General features: G+C 49.3%; 1 protein-coding gene across 1 annotated transcript in view; it reads left to right on the forward strand.

Moving 5' to 3' along the window:
- Positions 1–13,450, forward strand: part of LOC138767448 (uncharacterized) — a 134,097-nt gene that overhangs the window by 89,346 nt on the left and 31,301 nt on the right. Inside the window, exon 4 of the mRNA XM_069944950.1 lies at positions 10,118–10,369. Coding sequence (XP_069801051.1) covers positions 10,118–10,369 — 252 coding nt within the window. The remainder of the gene's footprint in view (positions 1–10,117; positions 10,370–13,450) is intronic.

Consider the following 13,450-nt stretch of genomic DNA (forward strand, 5'->3'; position numbering starts at 1 on the left):
TCACCAGGTGACTGTCTCCTGCACCAGGTGACTGTCTCTTGCTCCAGGTGACTGTCTCCTGCTCCAGGTGACTGTCTCCTGCTTCAGGTGAGCGTCTGCTGCTCCAGGTGACTGTCTCCTTCACCAGGTGACTGTCTCCTGCACCAGGTGACTGTCTCCTGCCCAGGTGACTGTCTCCTGCTCCAGGTGAGTGTCTCTTGCTCCAGGTGACTGTCTCCTGCTCCAGGTGACTGTCTCCAGGTCAGTGACTGCCAGCACTATAAGGATAGACCCCAGAGGGATCAGTCCGGGTAACTTCTGATCAAGTACAGAAGTTCTATGGCCGCCCCATGGTGTAGACCCCTGACATCTCTTGACTACTTCACTCCTCCTTCTTGTTTCTCTTCCCATACTGACTGTCACATCCCTCCCTCCTCAGCTCCAATGGCATATGTCCTAGGGGGAGTAATAACCTGCAGCAGCATATGTCCTAGGGGGAGGAATAATCTGCAGCATCATATGTCCTAGCGGAGTAATAACCTGCAGCAGAATATGTCCTAGGGGGAGTAATAACCTGCAGCATCATATGTCCTAGGGGAGTAATAACCTGCAGCAGCATATGTCCTAGGGGGAGTAATAACCTGCAGCATCATATGTCCTAAGGGGAGTAATAACCTGCAGCAGCATATGTCCTAGGGGGAGGAATAACCTGCAGCAGCATATGTCCTAGGGGGAGTAATAACCTGCAGCATCATATGTCCTAAGGGGTGTAATAACCTGCAGCAGCATATGTCCTAGGGGAGTAATAACCTGCAGCAGCATATGTCCTAGGGGGAGGAATAATCTGCAGCATCATATGTCCAAGGGGGAGTAATAACCTGCAGCAGCATCATATATCCTAGGGGGAGTAATAACCTGCAGCAGCATCATTTATCCTAGGGGAAGTAATAACCTGCAGCATCATGTGTCCTAGGGGGAGTAATAACCTGCAGCATCATATGTCCTAGGAGGAGTAATAACCCACAGCATCCTATGTCCTAGGGGGAGTAATAATCTGCAGCATCTTATATCCTAGGGGGAGTAATAACCTGCAGCATCATATGTCCTAGGGGGAGTAACAATCTGCAGCATCATATGTCCTAGGAGGAGTAATAACCTGCAGCATCATATGTCCTAGGAGGAGTAATAACCCGCAGCATCCTATGTACTAGGGGAAGTAATAATCTGCAGCATCATATGTCCTAGGGGGAGGAATAACCTGCAGCATCATATGTCCTAGGGGGAGTAATAACCTGCAGCATCATATGTCCTAGGGGGAGTAATAACCTGCAGCATCATGTGTCCTAGGGGAGGAACAACCTGCAGCATCATATGTCCTAGGGGGAGTAATAACCTGCAGCATCATATGTCCTAGGGGGAGTAATAACCTGCAGCAGCATATGTCCTAGGGGAGTAATAACCTGCAGCATCATATGTCCTAGGGGAGTAATAACCTGCAGCATCCTATGTCCTAGGGGGAGTAATAACCTGCAGCATCATGTGTCCTAGGGGGAGGAATAACCTGCAGCATCATATGTCCTAGCGGAGTAATAACCTGCAGCAGAATATGTCCTAGGGGGAGTAATAACCTGCAGCAGCATATGTCCTAGGGGAGGAATAACCTGCAGCATCATATGTCCTAGGGGAGGAATACCCTGCAGCATCATATGTCCTAGGGGAGAAATAACCTGCAGGCTTGGTGAGATGGATCACGTCACCCTCTGGGGATGGTGTAGTTATTATATCCCCAGTCATGTTCTTAAAGAAGTATTAACATTGAATTTAAGGGAAAACTACCTCCATAGGGAGGCGCCAGAGAACTGCTGCGCATATCCTCCTTACCGGAATTTTCATGAATGACCTGTAAGTCTCCGCTCCCCAGACGCTTCCTGTATCCTCTGAGACCCTCCATCTCCCCTCCATGCTTCCTGAACCCTCCAGGTGTTCCCCGTATCCTCTGAGACCCTCCATCTCCCCTCCATCCTTCCTGAACCCTCCAGGTGTTCCCCGTATCCTCTGAGACCCTCCATCTCCCCTCCATCCTTCCTGAACCCTCCAGGTGTTCCCCGTATTCTCTGAGACCCTCCATCTCCCCTCCATGCTTCCTGAACCCTCCAGGTGTTCCCTGTATTCTCTGAGACCCTCCATCTCCCCTCCATGCTTCCTGAACCCTCCAGGTGTTCCCTGTATTCTCTGAGACCCTCCATCTCCCCTCCATGCTTCCTGAACCCTCCAGGTGTTCCCCGTATCCTCTGAGACCCTCCATCTCCCCTCCATCCTTCCTGAACCCTCCAGGTGTTCCCCGTATCCTCTGAGACCCTCCATCTCCCCTCCATCCTTCCTGAACCCTCCAGGTGTTCCCCGTATTCTCTGAGACCCTCCATCTCCCCTCCATGCTTCCTGAACCCTCCAGGTGTTCCCCGTATCCTCTGAGACCCTCCATCTCCCCTCCATGCTTCCTGAACCCTCCAGGTGTTCCCTGTGTTCTCTGAGACCCTCCATCTCCCCTCCATCCTTCCTGAACCCTCCAGGTGTTCCCCGTGTCCTCTGAGACCCTCCATCTCCCCTCCATCCTTCCTGAACCCTCCAGGTGTTCCCAATATCCTCTGAGACCCTCCATCTCCCCTCCATCCTTCCTGAACCCTCCAGGTGTTCCCCGTATTCTCTGAGACCCTCCATCTCCCCTCCATCCTTCCTGAACCCTCCAGGTGTTCCCTGTATTCTCTAAGACCCTCCATCTCCCCTCCATCCTTCCTGAACCCTCCAGGTGTTCCCCGTATCCTCTGAGACCCTCCATCTCCCCTCCATGCTTCCTGAACCCTCCAGGTGTTCCCTGTGTTCTCTGAGACCCTCCATCTCCCCTCCATCCTTCCTGAACCCTCCAGGTGTTCCCCGTATCCTCTGAGACCCTCCATCTCCCTTCCATCCTTCCTGAACCCTCCAGGTGTTCCCCGTATCCTCTGAGACCCTCCATCTCCCCTCCATCCTTCCTGAACCCTCCAGGTGTTCCTTGTATTTTCTGAGACCCTCCATCTCCCCTCCATCCTTCCTGAACCCTCCAGGTGTTCCCCGTATCCTCTGAGACCCTCCATCTCCCCTCCATCCTTCCTGAACCCTCCAGGTGTTCCTTGTATTTTCTGAGACCCTCCATCCTTCCTGAACTCTCCAGGTGTTCCCCGTATCCTCTGAGACCCTCCATCTCCCCTCCATCCTTCCTGAACCCTCCAGGTGTTCCTTGTATTTTCTGATATGCAAAAGAACACTGCAGAGACACCATCACATGTCTCGACGTCAGTGAACTAGCCAGACCTTCCCTCCGGGAAGGAACAACCAAGCCAAAGGCGTTCTCCAGTTAAGGAGCCCACCTCAGCAAGGTATCCATCCACAGACAGCTGTTTCGGGGTTTTTGCCCCTCATCAGTGTGGAGTAGGTTTCTGGCTAGTGGGAGCAATGACTAGTAGGTGCATGCAAAAGGACGCTGGTTGACCTCAGGGAGATCAACCAAAACACCGCAGAGACACCATCACGTGTCTCAACGTCAGTGTATTCTAGAACATTGCCCCCTGGGAAATCAAATATGCAAAAGAACACTGCAGAGACACCATCACATGTCTCGACGTCAGTGAACTAGCCAGACCTTCCCTCCGGGAAGGAACAACCAAGCCAAAGGCGTTCTCCAGTTAAGGAGCCCACCTCAGCAAGGTATCCATCCACAGACAGCTGTTTCGGGGTTTTTGCCCCTCATCAGTGTGGAGTAGGTTTCTGGCTAGTGGGAGCAATGACTAGTAGGTGCATGCAAAAGGACGCTGGTTGACCTCAGGGAGATCAACCAAAACACCGCAGAGACACCATCACGTGTCTCAACGTCAGTGTATTCTAGAACATTGCCCCCTGGGAAATCAAATATGCAAAAGAACACTGCAGAGACACCATCACATGTCTCGACGTCAGTGAACTAGCCAGACCTTCCCTCCGGGAAGGAACAACCAAGCCAAAGGCGTTCTCCAGTTAAGGAGCCCACCTCAGCAAGGTATCCATCCACAGACAGCTGTTTCGGGGTTTTTGCCCCTCATCAGTGTGGAGCAGGATTCTGGCTAGGTGGGAGCAATGCCTAGTAGAGCCATAAAAGAAACAGATTGCTGAACTCAGGGAGACCAGCCAAACGGCAACACTGCCGGCTGCTAGTGAAAGCGCTCAGTGCAGTGAAGTCCTAGGTGCATTGCCCCCTGGGAAACATGAATATGCAAAAGAGGAGCCCGTGGAGCCTCATTGAAGAGTCTCAAAACACAGGACTATATTTGATTTCCCAGGGGGCAATGTTCTAGAATACACTGACGTTGAGACACGTGATGGTGTCTCTGCGGTGTTTTGGTTGATCTCCCTGAGGTCAACCAGCGTCCTTTTGCATGCACCTACTAGTCATTGCTCCCACTAGCCAGAAACCTACTCCACACTGATGAGGGGCAAAAACCCCGAAACAGCTGTCTGTGGATGGATACCTTGCTGAGGTGGGCTCCTTAACTGGAGAACGCCTTTGGCTTGGTTGTTCCTTCCCGGAGGGAAGGTCTGGCTAGTTCACTGACGTCGAGACATGTGATGGTGTCTCTGCAGTGTTCTTTTGCATATTTGATTTCCCAGGGGGCAATGTTCTAGAATACACTGACGTTGAGACACGTGATGGTGTCTCTGCGGTGTTTTGGTTGATCTCCCTGAGGTCAACCAGCGTCCTTTTGCATGCACCTACTAGTCATTGCTCCCACTAGCCAGAAACCTACTCCACACTGATGAGGGGCAAAAACCCCGAAACAGCTGTCTGTGGATGGATACCTTGCTGAGGTGGGCTCCTTAACTGGAGAACGCCTTTGGCTTGGTTGTTCCTTCCCGGAGGGAAGGTCTGGCTAGTTCACTGACGTCGAGACATGTGATGGTGTCTCTGCAGTGTTCTTTTGCATATTTGATTTCCCAGGGGGCAATGTTCTAGAATACACTGACGTTGAGACACGTGATGGTGTCTCTGCGGTGTTTTGGTTGATCTCCCTGAGGTCAACCAGCGTCCTTTTGCATGCACCTACTAGTCATTGCTCCCACTAGCCAGAAACCTACTCCACACTGATGAGGGGCAAAAACCCCGAAACAGCTGTCTGTGGATGGATACCTTGCTGAGGTGGGCTCCTTAACTGGAGAACGCCTTTGGCTTGGTTGTTCCTTCCCGGAGGGAAGGTCTGGCTAGTTCACTGACGTCGAGACATGTGATGGTGTCTCTGCAGTGTTCTTTTGCATATTTGATTTCCCAGGGGGCAATGTTCTAGAATACACTGACGTTGAGACACGTGATGGTGTCTCTGCGGTGTTTTGGTTGATCTCCCTGAGGTCAACCAGCGTCCTTTTGCATGCACCTACTAGTCATTGCTCCCACTAGCCAGAAACCTACTCCACACTGATGAGGGGCAAAAACCCCGAAACAGCTGTCTGTGGATGGATACCTTGCTGAGGTGGGCTCCTTAACTGGAGAACGCCTTTGGCTTGGTTGTTCCTTCCCGGAGGGAAGGTCTGGCTAGTTCACTGACGTCGAGACATGTGATGGTGTCTCTGCAGTGTTCTTTTGCATATTTGATTTCCCAGGGGGCAATGTTCTAGAATACACTGACGTTGAGACACGTGATGGTGTCTCTGCGGTGTTTTGGTTGATCTCCCTGAGGTCAACCAGCGTCCTTTTGCATGCACCTACTAGTCATTGCTCCCACTAGCCAGAAACCTACTCCACACTGATGAGGGGCAAAACCCCGAAACAGCTGTCTGTGGATGGATACCTTGCTGAGGTGGGCTCCTTAACTGGAGAACGCCTTTGGCTTGGTTGTTCCTTCCCGGAGGGAAGGTCTGGCTAGTTCACTGACGTCGAGACATGTGATGGTGTCTCTGCAGTGTTCTTTTGCATATTTGATTTCCCAGGGGGCAATGTTCTAGAATACACTGACGTTGAGACACGTGATGGTGTCTCTGCGGTGTTTTGGTTGATCTCCCTGAGGTCAACCAGCGTCCTTTTCCTTGTATTTTCTGAGACCCTCCTTCGTCTCTTGATCCTTTCTGAACCCTCCTGTCAGGATCCTCATATTTTACCATTTGACACTAGAGGCCGCCATTTCTAGTTTGTAAGAAATTGTGCTGTAGTTCCATACCTTACCACTGGATGCTGCTCTTTTGCCCTTGTTTTTGCCCTTTTCTAAAAAAGGGGTCAATATGGATGGTGTATGAAGTGTCGGATCCTCGGGGTAGGCGGGGACCACAGGAGCCAGAATGACGGCGCTTCACGGCTTCAGGTTTAATGAAGTAAAACGATGAATTTTAATGGTGTCATAAACAATGCGTTTCGAGGCATAAATTGCCCCTTTGGCAAGTAGGAGAGACATTATGAAACACTATGGATGGTGTGGCAGCCATCTTGCTTCATGTTTGGGCGTACATCTGACCATGAGCCAATGCAAACATTGCTTGAGTATTGTGACTTGTTCCAGTCTCCTGCTCCAGAGAACTGTTTTCTCCAGACTGTTCTACATTCTAGTTGGATTCTCCTTCTCTCCATTCTAGTTGGATTCTCCTTCTCTACATTCTAGTTGGATTCTCCTTCTCTCCATTCTAGTTGGATTCTCCTTCTCTCTATTCTAGTTGGATTCTCCTTATCTCCATTCTAGTTGGATTCTCCTTCTCTCCATTCTAGTTGGATTCTCCTTCTCTCCATTCTAGTTGGATTATCCTTATCTCCATTCTAGTTGGATTCTGCTTATCTTCATTGTAGTTGGATTCTCCTTATCTCCATTCTAGTTGGATTCTCCTTATCTCCATTCTAGTTGGATTCTCCTTATCTCTATTCTAGTTGGATTATCCTTCTCTCCATTCTAGTTGGATTCTCCTTCTCTCCATTCTAGTTGGATTCTGCTTATCTTCATTCTAGTTGGATTCTCCTTCTCTCTATTCTAGTTGGATTCTCCTTATCTCCATTCTAGTTGGATTCTCCTTCTCTCCATTCTAGTTGGATTCTCCTTATCTCCATTCTAGTTGGATTCTGCTTATCTTCATTCTAGTTGGATTCTCCTTCTCTCCATTCTAGTTGGATTCTGCTTATCTCCATTCTAGTTGGATTCTCCTTATCTCCATTCTAGTTGGATTATATTTATCTCCATTCTAGTTGGATTCTCCTTCTCTCCATTCTAGTTGGATTCTGCTTATCTTCATTCTAGTTGGATTCTCCTTCTCTCTATTCTAGTTGGATTCTCCTTATCTCCATTCTAGTTGGATTCTCCTTATCTCCATTCTAGTTGGATTATCTTTATCTCCATTCTAGTTGGATTATCCTTATCTCCATTTTAGTTGGATTATCCTTATCTCCATTCTAGTTGGATTCTCCTTATCTCCATTCTAGTTGGATTCTCCTTATCTCCATTCTAGTTGGATTATCTTTATCTCCATTCTAGTTGGATTCTCCTTATCTCCATTCTAGTTGGATTATCTTTATCTCCATTCTAGTTGGATTATCCTTATCTCCATTCTAGTTGGATTATCTTTATCTCCATTCTAGTTGGATTATCCTTATCTCCATTTTAGTTGGATTCTCCTTATCTCCATTCTAGTTGGATTCTCCTTATCTCCATTCTAGTTGGATTCTCCTTATCTCCATTCTAGTTGGATTATCCTTATCTCCATTTTAGTTGTATGCTCCTTATCTCCATTCTAGTTGGATTATCCTTATCTCCATTTTAGTTGGATTCTCCTTATCTCCATTTTAGTTGGATTCTCCTTATCTCCATTCTAGTTGGATTATCCGTATCTCCATACTAGTTGCCCTCTCCGGACATTCTCTTCAGTTTATCCTTGTGCTCGGCTCACTCCATCTGGCCATTGGATTCCAGCTGCGTACACCAGTATTGTGACACCTCCAGGCATTTACTATATCTTCGGAGCTCCTCCATCTCCCCTTGATCCTTCCTGAACCCTCCCAAGGGTTTTTCCGTATCTTCTGAGCCCCTCCTTCGTCCCTCCATCCCTCCTGAACCCTCCAGACATTTCCCATTTCTTCTGAGACCCTCCTTTGTCTCTTGTTCCTTCCTGAACCCTCCAGATATTTCCCATTTCTTCTGAGACCCTGCATTGTCCCTTCATGCTACCTGAACCCTCAAGGCGTTTCCCGTATCCTCTGAGACCCTCCATTGCCCCTCAGTTCTTCCTGAACCCTCCAGGTGTTTCCCATTTCTTCTGAGACCCCCCATTGCCCCTTGGTCCTTCCTGAACCCTCAAGGCGTTTCCCGTATCCTCTGAGACCCCCCATTGCCCCTCGGTCCTTCCTGAACCCTCTGGTAAGGGATGTGACCTTCACTGCACAGGCAGAGGGTCAGGACATGGGTAATGGTGACTCAGAGCAGAAGTCTCCAACCTGGGACTCTCCAGATATTTTGAGACTACAACTCCCAGCATTGTCTGTCAGCTGCAGACTCTCAGGGCATTTTAAGAGTCAAAGTGTTAGCTCTGAGGCCCACATGTGGTGTCCTACCATGGGTGTTACTTTTATATACACCCTTCGTAAAAGCCTGTACTTATTGTACTTATGTGGTGATGCAAGTAGTGATAAAGTTTCGCCATTAGATGTCGCTGTATTATATATGTGTGTTCAGATGCTGCAAGCTAAAGTGTGTAAAGGTTTATTATTTCTTTGTATGTCACATTGTATGTTCTTCTCTCCTATCAGCTCTCTCTTTACTTCTTCTATTGCACTCTTCACCCACTCACAGCGCACGTTAGTTACATTGAGGAAGGAAGTCACATGGGTAGAGGAAGTGTGTGTGTCTTTCGTGTTGGACATTGTTGTTGGACATTGTAGAGGAAGGACGCAAGCTAGACAGCTCTCTACAGTGGTCCTCTCTGGGCCCCTGTTCTCTGCCAGGTCCCTGTACCCTTAAGAGTTAGTCTTAGTTAGAACCCCATATGGGTAGGACGCAAGACAGCAAACAGTTTTCTTCTCAGTAACGCTACACAACACTAGGCAGTGTCAGCAGGGAATCCTCAGCATTCCGCTCACCCCAGGTAACAAGGTCTGGGGTCTTGTGTCACCCTCTAGGACGGTTTAGCCAAATCTAGTGGGCATAAGGTGGTGTGAAGTCTAACAAGTCAATACACAGGCACAAGTGTTCCTCTTCTCTCTTCATCCTTCAACATCTTAGCAGAGCACAGTACTACTTGGGTTGAGACTCTCACAACATCCTCCTCTTTGCTACTCTGCTTCTCCAGTGTCAGACTGGCCCACCAGAGGACCAGAGAATCCTCCGGTGGACCCCCAGCTTTAGAACCTGCACAAACACTGACTGACAGGCTGTTTCTCACTGGTTCTTCATTGGTGGGCCCCCAGAATCATTTCCTCTGGTGGGCCCCAGATACCCCAGTCTGACACTGTGCTTCTCTGTATCACTCAACAAGCTACTCAGTTAGCACGACTGTACTCTACACTGCATTCCTGTCGCAGATTCAGATGCTGTATTGTCAAGTATTTGTCTACAAGTGTTTTATCAAGAGAAACATCATAATTGTGTAATCTGCTGCACACAAGTACTTTTCTAGTAAAAACAAGCTTATTTATGGTAAAGAGACTCTGTGATCTTTCGCCTTACACCGACACAGCACACACCATAACCTTGGGACACTTCCTCTTTCTTTGGGTGGCAGTTCCTATAGTCAGGGAGGGTCACTACACCACTCTGGCCATTCGTGATCACACTAACCCAAGGGACCCCGTAGCAGTCCGGCAGGTCACTGACCACAGGGGGAAAAGGGTACAACCGGCCTTGTAAAATAAAAGCAGGCGTGCCCTCACACCTGTGTGCCCAACCGGCACTGGCGTCACAATATAACACCTCAAGATTCGGCTGTATCTCGGCCATCCACCACCAGAGTGGAGTCACACTTTAACATCTTGCAAGTGACCGGCCAATCCTCTGATATAACATCATCACCGGGGGCTCACACCACACACATACACTATGTTATGGTACTATGTACCCCCCCCCCCCCCCCCGGGGAGACCTATTTTCTCACCAGCTGTTGTTTTATCTTCTAGTTCCACTGTCCATGCCCATCCTGGAGGGCTCATGTCTCCATGATGGCAGCCGGGAGGTCATTTGCTCAGTGGAAAATGGAACGGATCCCGTCTTCTCTCTGTCTGTGAATGAGACATTGCTGGAGAATGTCAGAAAGGAAAAGAGAAGGGTTAATGTCACATTGTCGTCACCGGGACCATGGATGGTTCATTGTTCTGTGGGAAACAGCATTGGGGAGAAGATTAACATCACAACCTTCCTGGCTTGTCCAGGTGAGTAGTAACCCTGTCTATCCCATTACTGTATGTGTCCTATAAGCGGGGATCCCACCACTCCTAATCCTGAGTGGGGTGTACCCCTGGTGTGATATTATATTGGAGGAGCAGCCGGTCACTTGCCAGGTGTTGCAGTGTGACACCACTTCTATGATGGATGGCGGAGATACAGCCGGACCTTGGGATGTTGTCACGTGACGCCAGTGCCGGGTAGGCACACAGGTGTGATGGCACGCCTGCTTTTATTTTATCAGGTCGCTGTACTGTTTTCCCCTGTGGTCAGTGACCTGCTGGGCTGCTACTGGGTCCCTTTGGATAGTGTGATCACGGATGGCCAGAGTGGTGTAGTGACCCTCCCGGATAGTAGGACCCGCCACCCACAGAAAGGGGAAGTGTCCCAAGGTTGCGGTGTGTGCTGTGTCGGTGGTGAATAATCACAGAGTCTTGGAATATAGTTGAGTTGATTTACTATCTGTAAATGTGCAGCAGGTAATACAAGTTCAACAATACAAGGTTCCTGTAGATAAAGTCTCTGAGACACACTTGACAAAGTTCCAATAAACATTTGACAATAGAACGACCAGATCAGTAGTAGAAGTGCAGTGTAGGAGACAGTTGTGTTGGCTGAGTTATGTTGAGTAATACATGAAGTGGAGACATACATGAGAGGAGGATGCCAGGAGAGTCTCAAGCCATGTAGTACTGTGCTTTGCCGGAATGTTGGAGGATGAGGTAGAATACTTGTAAGAAAAATGAGAAGACTTTGACTTCATTCTTCACACCACCTTATGCCCACTAGACTCGGCTGAACCCTCCTAATGGGTGACACAGGCCCCAGACCTTGTTACCTGGGATGAGCGGAATGCTGAGGGTTCCCTACTGACCCGGATCAGTTCCTAGCTCTGTGGCTCTGGTATGGATACTGTCCTGCACTGTGAATTCCCCTTGTCCATAGCGTGGGTTGAGGTTGTCTCTGGTTTGTCCTCTCTTAAGAGGGGTTTAACAGTGCATAGTGCTTTGGAGTGTTACTAGTGAAGATAGCAGTGTGCTGTCTTGCGTCCTTCCCATGCGGGGTACTGACTAAAGGCCCTATTCTACCAACAGATCTGACGACAGATTGTCTGCCAAAGATTTGAAGCCAAACCCAGGAATGGATTTGAAAAGAGGAGAAATCCAGTCTTTCCTTTATGACCTGTTCTCTGATTATAGTCTGTTCCTGAGTTTGGCTTCAAATCTTTGGCAGATAATCTGTCGTCAGATCTGTTGGTGGAATAGGGCCTTAAGACTGAACTGCTCTTCCTGTCTCCTGTGTGACTCACTTCCTCCCCAGCGTGTATGGTGCTCTGTGAGTGGGTAAAAGAGTGCAACAGAAGAAGAAAGGAGGGAGATGAGAGGAAAGAAGAAAACAGAACACCTACTGGTCTACAGATTCTGGTCACACAAAAACAATAATCCTTTGCAATCCTTCAGCTATACAGCTCCCATAAACATATACATAATATATCTAGTGGCAAACTTTAGTACTACTTTCATCACAATAAGAATACAACAAGTACAGGCTTTTGCGAAGGGTGTATATAACTGCAACACCCCTAGTGGGACACCCCATGAGAGCAGCTCCTGTCTGTACGTGACCTCCACTGATTCTAAGAACTAGGGTCCTGTCTACATGTTACCTCCACTGATAAGAACTGGGGTCCTGTCTATATGTGACCTCCACTGATAACAACTGGGGTCCTGTCTATATGCATACCTCCCAACCGTCCCGGATTTCGCGGGACAGTCCCGTTTTCGGGGTTCGGTCCCGGAACGCCCCCCGTGTCCCGCATTATATGTGGCCCCAGCGAAAAAAACAATAAACCAGTAACTCACCTGTCCGCCGGTCCCAGCAGCTCCTCTCCCGGCAGAGCGCGCACTCACGTCATCCTCCGGGGCGGGCAGCGGGTTACAGAGACACTGACTGTGCCGGAAGTGACCTGCAGCCTCTGTCATGACTCACTTACGGTACAGTCAGTGACTCTGTACCCCGCTGCCCGCCCCGGAGGATGACGGGAGTGCGCGCTTCCGGGAGAGGAGCTGCTGGGACCAGCGGACAGGTGAGTTACTGGTTTATTGTTTTTTCCGCTGGGGCCACACAAATGGGAGGATTGGCTACTCAGTGGGGCGCTATATGGGGGGATTGGATAATATGTGGGGCACTATATGGGGGATTGGCTACTATGTGGGGCATATATGGGGCATTGGCTACTATATGGGGCACTATATGGGGGCATTGGATACTATGTGGGGCACTATATGGGGGCATTGGACACTATGTGGGGCATATATGGGGGATTGGACACTATGTGGGGGATTGGATTCTATGTGGGGCACTATATGGGGGCATTGGATACTATGTGGGGGATTGGACACTATGTGGGGCACTATGTGGGGGATTGGATACTATGTGGGGCACTATAATGGGGGATTGGATACTATATCGGGCATTTTTTGGGGGATTGGATACTGTATAGGGCACTATTCAGTCAGCAGCATGTGGTGACTGTAGGGGAGTGGCTATGGAGGGTTGATATGGGGGCGTGGCTATGGAGGGTCGCTATGGGGGTGTGGCTATGGGGACCGCGGCGCACATGTCCCTCTTTGCTCTTTGCAAAAGTTGGGAGGTATGCTATATGTGATCTGGAAGGCACCTGACTGGATATGGGGGCACACTGACTGCACATGCACCCTCCTCTTCTATTCCTTCCAAAACCCTGATTGTAGCAGCTGCCAGGAAAGGGTTAAAAGTTCCTGTGAGGCTGCAACTCCTCCCACGTCCTTCCACACCTCGGGGGTGTTTCCTGTGAGCTCTGTGGCCAATAGGCTGGTTTCCCTCCTTGCTCTAGCCCCTCCCCATCCCTTTAGTCACCTGAGCTTCCTCTTCCTGTTCTCAGTCTCCACAGGACTGACGTCCAGGCGTGTGTGGTTAGTAATGGAGCAGGAGTCTGTCGTCCGGCATATGGCTTTTACCCCTCGGTCTATGTGCCTGGTTATTGGTTTGGTTAAAGGAATAATAGTGCAGTTCTTTTATGGGTGCAG

Source organism: Dendropsophus ebraccatus, chromosome 11 (genome assembly GCF_027789765.1).
Source record: "Dendropsophus ebraccatus isolate aDenEbr1 chromosome 11, aDenEbr1.pat, whole genome shotgun sequence".
NCBI lineage: Eukaryota > Metazoa > Chordata > Amphibia > Anura > Hylidae > Dendropsophus > Dendropsophus ebraccatus.